This window comes from Fistularia commersonii, chromosome 34 (genome assembly GCF_037954325.1).
Source record: "Fistularia commersonii isolate RoL2024-O1a breed Wild chromosome 34, RoL_Fcom_v1.0, whole genome shotgun sequence".
Lineage (NCBI taxonomy): Eukaryota > Metazoa > Chordata > Actinopteri > Syngnathiformes > Fistulariidae > Fistularia > Fistularia commersonii.
The window spans coordinates 6116158-6124286 of NC_141317.1; the positions used below are offsets into that span (position 1 = coordinate 6116158).

Below are 8129 nucleotides of genomic sequence, written 5' to 3' on the forward strand. Positions count from 1 at the left end.
GATGCGCTCACAGCCACGGTGCATTCTGATGAATATGGTCCCCTTGGATATACGCACAACACCATTCCTTCTAACCGCAGCAAATCCACTGTTATCAAAATAAACTACTTTTTCAGACTCAATTGTCTCCATTCTCCACAGCGTCACAGAGAAACTTTCCACAACAAATGAACGGGACAATCCACTGCTGGTGTCAAATTGTGAAAAAATATTCTGACGGGCGGATGAACAGAAAAGCACCTCGGTTTGAAACATACGTGTGTAAGAAAAAGATTAGATTCCCTTGATTTGAAAATAAAAATTCAACATAAGCAATGGGCACCTTGGGATTCAAACAATTCCCTTAATGTGACACTGACTGAGTGGCTTCCAAGGCCTACGGTACAAGACACGGCTCCAGCTCAGTTGTTTGGAAACCAAAAACCAGAAAACTTCAATCAATCAATCAATAAAAACACTTACTTTCTTTGCTTGATTTGCACTGATGATGGATACACAAACAGGAACACACTGGGATGAAAATCAGTCTAATAACATACTACAAAGTGCACACAGGCAGAAGGCAGCAGCTGAAGAAAAGCCCAGATCGTCGTGTAAATATCACACACACACACGCACACGCACGCTCACACACCTTCCAAACTCCCTGATGTCCATCTGCTGATGCTCCATCAGTATCCGTTGCTCCGAAATATCAGTCCCGTTCAGTTCCCAGGGATCCACGTGGAGGGCCCGTGGGGGCCCCTGCGTGCCGGATGTTATCGATCCATGAGCAAATTGATTGAATATGCCTGTTAATGCATCCAGGTTGGCGCTTGTAATTCAAACTGGATTTGAATCCTCCAGCCCCCCCCCCCCCCCCAACCCCCGTGATCCACCCACTCCCTGTCACCATTGGGAGGAGGGACCGGAGGATAACGTGGGTCTATTAACCGTTTGAGTGCCCACCCGGTGAGATTCTGATATTCCACCTGGAAAGAATCGAACCTCTGATGTCATGGACACGCAAGACACGCACATCTGCATCTTCATAACGATGAAGAGGAAAGGGATTGGAAATCAATACTTAATGCATGTATTTTGTAAAGGGGTCAGGTGTCATGAGAGGAAAACAATGCTGCTTGGGCATGTGTGTGTGTGTGTGTGTGTGTGTGTGTGTGTGTGTGTGTGTGTGTGTGTGTGTGTGTGTGTGTCGTTATCAACATCTTCTTGGCTCTGCAGCCTTTTTAGGGAATGTGATAATGAAGAGGAGAAGCAATCTAGGATGATATTAATAGCTCGACCAGGGGTTTTTAAGCCTTTCCTCCAGGACAGACTCAGTGCTTCCTGACCTTCTGACTCCCAGCAGCAGCATTCTTGAGTGAAAAGCGAGGACCTGCATCTGCTTGTCAGGTACATCTCACAGGAGGAGAGGCTATACTGCATACTTTGCAGGTTTTCGAGGACTTGCATCTGTTTTTTTTGTTTGTTTTTCATGTTTATTTAACTTTAGGCTCCCTGTGGATCACGGTCATGTCGGACAACGAGGAGGTGGCGGAGGAGGAGTACGAGGAGTAGGTTACCATGTTTCATGTACCATGTTTTCTGATTAGAAAAGATGAAAATATTTAGTCCATGAATGGGTTGAAATAACTCACCTTTGCATAATAACAGTAACTTAAGTGTGTTTCTAATTTTTACAGGGTGGTGGAAGGTAAGAATATTCATTATTCATTCTATTTATCACAGATATAAACCTCACTGTGTTAAGTATTGTATTGTATATTAGATAAACCAAAAAAAGTACAATTATGTGAGTCAAAGAAATGTTTTCTTGGTTGAGTTTCTTCTTTGATGATATAAAGAGTCAAATGCAAATATTCAGTTAATAGTTTATTGATTGATGATGATTTGTTATGCAAAAACACATCTATATAGTCTGGTTGAGCTCCATATGTTGGAAGACTGAGACTCAATCAAATCATTGCGACACACAGACTGACAGACGGGGCTGGAATAAGATAAATGAAACGTGACAGTTGATTCACGAATCCAGGTAAAAAATTGTGGTTGATTTTGTTTGCACTCTATCTGTTTGGCAGAGGCGGAAGGGATGGAGGGGGAAACACAGGAGCAGGAAGCCGAGGAGGAGGAAGGTACTGCTTTCAAACAGAGATGAAAAGTTGAAAAGAAAAAGGGCAAAACAGACAATAAATGAATCATTTCCTATTTTGTTGTGTCTTACTCTCAGTTGTTCTTATTTTTACTGCACTTTGATAAAAAAGTGCTTTATAAATACATTTATAAGTATTATTATCATTATTCATGCGGATTATTCACATTGCCTGATCTTAAGAACGTTGAATTAATTGACTTGAATTAAAGTTCACCAAATTCATCCGGGGCAACTGAGCGAAGGCAACTTATTGTGCCGCAAACATGAATAAAAAAAAGGCGGACCTGACTTAAGTGCTGCTTTTAACTTCAGGACTGTCTCTGAAAATTAGAATATTGTGATAAAGTTCTTTATCTTCTGTAATGCAATTAAGAAAACAAAACTGTCATACATTCTGGATTCATTACAAATGAACTGAAATATTGCAAGCCTTTTATTATTTTAATATTGTTGATTATGGCTTACATCTTAAGAAAACTCAAAACTCCTATCTCAAAATATTAGAATATCATGAAAAAGTAATTTTTGTTTTTTTAATTACATTACAGAGGATAAAGAATTTTATCACAATATTCTAATTTTCCGAGACAGTCCTGTATATTGCTGTATGCAAATATGATACCCCCACGTGCCACAGTGGCTCTGTAATGTGTTACTGTGTTTCTGACTTATTTCTGCCAGAGGCCGAACAAGAAGAGGACAAACCTGCTGCAGAGGAGGACAACAATGAAGAACAGGGTAAGATGTTTAATAGTGAGAAAAAAAATAAAACACATGTTGAGGATGGGTCAGATTTATCCTGTGAGAACCATGTCTCTCAAAAGATTCATTTTTTTTAAGTTAGAAAAGTCCAGTTTTTAAGAGGGGTATTTCACTGGTCCATTTGTATTAAGTTGATCTTCTCATCCTATAGATCAGCGGTCGGGAACCTATGGCTCGCGAGCCAAGTATGGCTCTTCCGGTGACGGCATATGGCTCCCAGACAAATTTGAGTTGAAAAAAAAAACAGTTTGGAACTGATTTTAAAATACTTGTGATATTTCTTCATAATACTGTCATTTTAAAGTAAACAGAAATTATATTTTAAGATAATTTCACGGGTCACCCGTCGGTCAGGTCGGGAACCGATGGCTTCCGAGCAAGTCCGGGTCATTGTGAAGGTGAAGAAATCAATTTTATCAGACAGCCAACTAGTTTATCCTTGTAATAGAAAAGATGGCGAAAAGAAAAAAAGACAATTTTTATCATGCATTCCAGGCTGCGTGAACGAAGGAATTTGCATTTGGATCCGCGGTATGTCTAATATGCAGTGATAAAATTGCATCGATGAAACGGTGAAATATAAAGCGACACTTTGAACAAATCCACGCAGCACCAGAAGTCGCATTAAAAGTAATACATATTTAATTTTATTATATGTTAAAGATACTATATGGCTCTCAATGAAATATATTTAGAAATATTTGCCTTTTATGGCTCTCCCAGTCAAAAAGGTTCCTGACCCCTGCTATAGATCAACTTAATCCCTCAATACAAAGCTGCCACTCAGAATCAATAACACTGGAGATCCATAGCTTTCATCAGACAAGAGAACAAGCACAGTGACGGAAGTGACGTTTCCTTTCGAAATGCAGCAATGAAGTTCTTGACTTAATGTATAAAGGTGCACTTTCAACCCTGAATGAGAGAGCTGGGAGAACGAACAAGGCTCTCGCTGAGCTGCCACTTTGGTATGTGACAGACTAGGTGTTCTGCTTATTTTTCATCCTGGTCCATGTCAGTCAGCACATACACACACTTAGTCGAGGCGACACGTCCCTCCCGGCCCCGGGGCTTTTTCATATTTTCATATTAACCAGGAGTACTATTATCCTTTTAATTTGGGGTGTTAACTTGCCTCTCCTACCAGCGAAAACTGAATCACGGTTTGTATCCCATTTGTCGGTTTTAAAAGGTACAGTAAATTATATGTGACAAATATAATGAGGCAGAAGAGGATTAATTTTACAACTTGAAACATGTCATTGTTCTACAATGGACAGAGAACTCAGCTGGAGATAATTTCTGTCTATCCTTGTGTTGCTGAGTGTTGTTCGGAGGTCACGCATGCCATGCCTTTTTTGGTGAGAGGTCGCTTATTATCTCCTCAGACGCACTCATTCCTATCCAGAGCTGTGTGTGAGACATGCAACACATCTGACACACACGAGCGGCCGCCTGAGCTATATTCAATCCTCTTCTTTTCTTTTGTCGTGCAGTCGGTCGCCTAAACACTGTATTCTATCTGGTTTCAGATGGAGAGGAGGAAGGAGAGGAGGGTGAAGGTAAATTCCAGTTACATTGCAATTTAATGAACAGCCCCGCATCTGATATGCGGTGATAAAAGAACCATTCGATGTTATCACAAATAGACTGGACCCTGTTAGGCTGGTTACGGTTTACTTTTATGAATAGGACTTTTCTTTTTACTATGAAGCAGGGAAAAACATAGACTTGCAGGATTCTTCTGAGATTTTTGGTACAGTTTGGTTTAAGGTTTTTTTTTTTTTTTACTGAAGCACTTCAGCATTAATTTCTGTATTTTCTTTTATATTTCATCCAAACAGAAGAGGAGGCCAAACCAAAATTCAAGTGAGCAATAACTTCTTTTTTGACCTACTTAGAAATTCATTTGTTATCACCTTAGCCGATCTATTTGCCTCATTCCTCTTCCGCTCTCTCTACAAACTCATTTTTTATTCCCCAGGCCATTTATCATGCCAAACCTCATCCCTCCCAAGATCCCAGATGGAGAGAAAGTGGATTTTGATGTGAGTGATCAGCATGTTTACATGACATTGAGGGGAGCAGGTATGACAGAACAAGGGCTTGGAACCAAATTGGACTGTTTTGGGGCGTGGAAAATGTTACAAATGTTCACTGTCAGTCACGCCAATCATGTTTTAGTGCTCTCTCCAACTCTAATGCATACTTTGCATTTTGCACTATTTATTTTGACATCTTGTTTTTCCATCTGAATTTGTTTTTCCCCATGCCTTCAGAAAGTAATACCCCATTGAAAGTCCCAGATCGGTATCCATATTTCCATAGCGGCTTTTGCTATCTCTAAATGAAACTGGCTAACAGAAAAACACCCAATGCTAATTCTTGTATAAGAGACCACTGGAGTTGGGGGCAAGAAACAGAGATGTTTTTTGAATTACTTTGTGCAGGACATTCATCGTAAGCGGATGGAGAAGGACTTGATGGAGCTTCAAACCTTGATTGAGGTTCATTTTGAGAGCAGGAAGAAAGAGGAAGAGGAGCTAATCAGTCTAAAGGAGAGGATTGTGAGTGCTTGATTTGGATGGTTAAAGCAAAGCAACATTAATCCAAGGCGCACACACACCACATTAAACAACCCTTCAGAGTGTGATCAGTTGGATTGTCAATTGTGCAGGAAAAGCGCCGTTCCGAACGCGCCGAGCAGCAAAGGATACGCAGCGAAAGAGAGAAGGAAAGACAGAAGCGTCTTGAGGTAAAGTCATCCTCAGGGACTTCACCAAGATCTTTCCTTTATAGCACTCCCAAGCAGTCTTCCTCTGTTCATCTGTATTTTTAGGAGGAGAAAGCGCGTAAGGAGGAGGAGGAGGCCAAGAAAAGAGCGGAGGATGATGCTAAGAAGAAGAAAACCCTGACTAGTTTGCATTTTGGAGGCTACATGCAGAAGCTGGTGAGGAAGTGGGGAGGTTATTGTGGGCAGTCAAGCGGTAAAGGTATCAGAAAGTACGCCGTTAGTGATTTCAGTTTTCCCCCAGACGGAGAAACGGAGTGGCAAGCGTCAGACAGAGAGGGAGAAGAAGAAGAAGATCCTGAGTGAAAGACGAAAATCATTGGACATTGAAAACTTGAGTCAGGACAAGATCAAGTATGTTGAGAGAAAACTCAGCGGTCGAATAATACCTTTTCCATACTTTGCAAGTGCTTACCTATTCGTGTCTATGGCTCTCAGAGAGAAGGCCATGGAGCTGTGGGAGTGGATGTACCAGCTGGAGGCAGAGAAGTTCGAGCTACAGTACCAGTTCAACAGACAAAAATATGAAGTATGTGTTTGCAAAGCTATGTGTACTTTTTGATGTTAGGATTGTGACCCAGGACTGTGACAGCAGACGGGTAATTCTGCACTTGGAGTGAGCACACCTGTCTTTGCAAGAACTTAAAAAATGTTAGCTAAGAATTAAAAATTGGTACGTGTTCTGAATTGACATCGGTTATTTGAGCAATGTGCACGGTGAAATGAAAATTAGAGTAAGAGTGAGTCTCAGGCAGGCAGTTAAAGTTGACTCGCTAGGAAAAGGTTTGCATTTGTCTTTGACTGGAAACATTCATAACTTTACGTCACTATTATGCCTCCAAAAACGTGAAATGCTGCCCAACCTCAGGTTGCATGTTATTTAGTTATTAAGAGTGAGGTTGACTCTTCTGAACTTTCTGAATTCATAAAGGTTCAAACTTTAAGAATTAGAGGCTTTAAATTGAATATTTTTGGAATTTGTACAGAGGTGAAAGAAAGCATCCCCGTATATAACAAGGCTAAGGCAGAACGAAAGCTGGAACCAATTATGCGTTATAATTATGCGTTATTTTCTTGACAAATCAAAAAGTTGTTTGGTCCGTACAATTCAAGATGATATGAAATAGTTTTTAATTATGAAAATGTTGCCACTTTAAACTAATCAGTTAGCTTATTCTAATCTTAGTCTGAGGGAACACAAAGACTCAAATAGTGAGAACCTTTGGTATAAGATGGAAAGGGCTAAAATAACCCCTTTAAAGGTTTTCTTGTTTTCCTCTTTACAGATAAATGTATTGAGGAACCGTGTCAGTGACCACCAGAAAACGTAAGTTTTTTTTTTTTTCTGAGGTGCACACACCTGTTAGAGCTTCTTGTCCAACTTGCCAAGACACAATTTATCATTTTTCTCCTCACAGTTCATGTACAAACTCATCTATGAGCAAGAATTTTATCCCAACCCACGTATTGAGTACTTCTCCATTAACCCAGCATTACAGTCCAGAACAACAGGCATAATTTCTTAAATTTTTGTTTAAATAAAAAAGGCAATGGTTTATGAAGCAAATTCACACATTTTCATCCAGATATATTATGTCATTAGGATGGGACCAATAGTTTCTCATCCAGGGGTTCATAATGGCACAGTTTCTGGTAGTATCAGGTGACAATTCAAGAGCCTGTTACCCAGGTTACATCAGAAGCTCACTAAACTTTTACAAGCAGCAGTTTGACCACATATGTTCATTATTCAAACATAGATTAGTTAAAAATACTAGAGCAAGGTGTTGAGTTTGACAAGATATTTTCCTTGGTTTCCAATGAGGTGCCACAGTACAGATATGCAAGATAACCCGAAAGGAGCTTAACCTGAAAAAACAGTTAAATATTTACAGACAAGTCTTATAGAATCTATAACTTGTCTCAATCATCACATGTAGACATGTAGATCTAGTGTACTCACATTGTGATGTGAATCTATGAACAATGAGGGTTTGAAAGGTTAAAACTGAGTGTGCTTGCTTGTCCTCTGGAGTGCAGGGTGCGGTCGTCATTTGTCACCCGTAAACACAACAGCATGAGTGTGTCCTACAGTCAGCAACTGTCAGTGACTTGTGCCTTTTTGGAATGGTTGGCAGATATGTGTCTGTTCTTAATGCTCATCTTGTTTTCATCAGATCGAAGCGAACCAAGAGAGGCCTGAGGAAGTAGATGTTGGCATGTTCTGCAACGAGAAGCTAACGCCCAACCTGCTACAGCCCACTTCACTGTTCTGGTTCCATATAAAACCAATAATAAAAAAGGCTTTGTATGTTTGAGTGTAAATAAAATGAATTCAGTTTGATATATTGCTTTCTTTTCTGAAACTCCAAAGATCAAAAAGGGTATTCAAAAGCAAAATGGACACAAGAATGCCTCAAG

At 40.0% G+C, this 8129-nt stretch overlaps 1 protein-coding gene across 1 annotated transcript; it reads left to right on the forward strand.

The window, feature by feature from the left end:
* Positions 1 to 1994: 1994 nt before the first annotated feature.
* Positions 1995 to 8052, forward strand: tnnt2a (troponin T type 2a (cardiac)). Its single transcript, XM_086141711.1, has 12 exons — positions 1995 to 2135; positions 2837 to 2893; positions 4450 to 4479; positions 4762 to 4786; positions 4902 to 4965; positions 5368 to 5484; positions 5595 to 5672; positions 5757 to 5867; positions 5953 to 6062; positions 6147 to 6237; positions 6995 to 7035; positions 7886 to 8052. The coding sequence occupies exons 1-12, from the start codon at positions 2093 to 2095 to the stop codon at positions 7917 to 7919; spliced, it is 801 nt and encodes a 266-aa protein (XP_085997837.1). The 5' UTR covers positions 1995 to 2092; the 3' UTR covers positions 7920 to 8052.
* Positions 8053 to 8129: the final 77 nt, after the last annotated feature.

Excerpts from the sequence above, each read along its gene's own strand:
- tnnt2a (XM_086141711.1), top strand. The coding sequence starts at position 2,093 with ATGGAGGGGGAAACACAGGAGCAGGAAGCCGAGGAGGAGGAAG. Across the intron at positions 5,485-5,594 it reads TCAGTCTAAAGGAGAGGATT|GAAAAGCGCCGTTCCGAACG; the intron begins GTGAGTGCTTGA and ends TCAATTGTGCAG. Across the intron at positions 6,238-6,994 it reads TCAACAGACAAAAATATGAA|ATAAATGTATTGAGGAACCG; the intron begins GTATGTGTTTGC and ends TCCTCTTTACAG.